At 38.5% G+C, this 1,047-nt stretch overlaps 1 protein-coding gene across 1 annotated transcript; it reads right to left on the reverse strand.

Moving 5' to 3' along the window:
• Positions 1–22: 22 nt before the first annotated feature.
• On the reverse strand, positions 23–817 carry LOC124893988 (calpain-type cysteine protease DEK1-like; the record flags this gene model as incomplete). The annotated part of the gene is made up of 2 exons (XM_047404783.1): positions 706–817; positions 23–541 (listed from the first exon to the last, which is right to left on the reverse strand). A coding segment is annotated over exon 2 (448 nt), but the record flags the coding sequence as incomplete, so codon positions are not given.
• Between the last annotated feature and the right edge of the window lie 230 nt (positions 818–1,047).

Consider the following 1,047-nt stretch of genomic DNA (forward strand, 5'->3'; position numbering starts at 1 on the left):
ATAGATGTAATCCTGGGATCACTCAACTTTTCTTGAAATGCAAGTGCCAAATTCAAGTCCAGTATCTGTTGATTTGTAGAAGTGGATGTACTAAAATCACCGCCTTGGCTTTCAAGGCCACTGCTAGAACAAACAACCAATGAACTATTATGCTCTAAATTTTTGTATACATATGATGATCCTACTTCAGGCTCTTGAACAACTGAACGACAGGAACTACTACGTAGAGCTAGACTTGGTCTTCCACTGTCTATACTCTTATCACTATTAATCCCCTCAATGTTATTCCAGGTACTGCCATCACCAGTCCAAGGCACAGTTGCATTACCAAGATGACCAGCATAACCACTACTACTGCGTTTGGCACTAGAGCCACACCCGTCAGAAGAGCTTGCGGAGCTATTTTGGTCTTCTCTGCGGAAACCTTCTCTAAGTCGGATAACTGTGCTCGGCATCTCATCTAGCTGCATAAATGCCGTGAAACAGCAGCACCCAATAGCACAGATGCTACAACTGCATAACTGATACAATGTCCAAAGTACTTGAAACAAAATTGTTGTAGTAAAAGATTAGAAGATTTTTTTTTTTGATAACAAAAGATTAGAAGTTTCTATTCAACAAATAATATTAAAAGGGATGCATATGCCACAAGTATAAGAAGACTTGATTATGGAAGAAAATGAATTAGCATGGTTTAACAACAAACCAGTAATGAACTCCAAAACAGATCAGGAACACCCGAGATGTACCGGCAACAAAAAGTACGACGACTTTTCAGAAGCTTAAATCCATACAAGCAAGCTCCCAAGTTCCAATCTAATTGAATGAAAATCTAGTGAATTCATTACTTACCACAAGGAAATAAGAAATTATTTCACAATACGAGTCAGAAAAGGAGACAGATATATGTAGGAAATGAACTACCAAGGATTATCACGGCAGCTGATGTTGTAGCCCCAAGCCAGTTTGATTCTTTTGCTGTCAGACCATACAGGATAGAATACATAAGAAGTACTACAAGTGAACCAACATATAGAAGTCCAAGAT

This window comes from Capsicum annuum, unplaced genomic scaffold (assembly GCF_002878395.1).
Source record: "Capsicum annuum cultivar UCD-10X-F1 unplaced genomic scaffold, UCD10Xv1.1 ctg68174, whole genome shotgun sequence".
NCBI classification, from domain to species: Eukaryota; Viridiplantae; Streptophyta; class Magnoliopsida; order Solanales; family Solanaceae; genus Capsicum; species Capsicum annuum.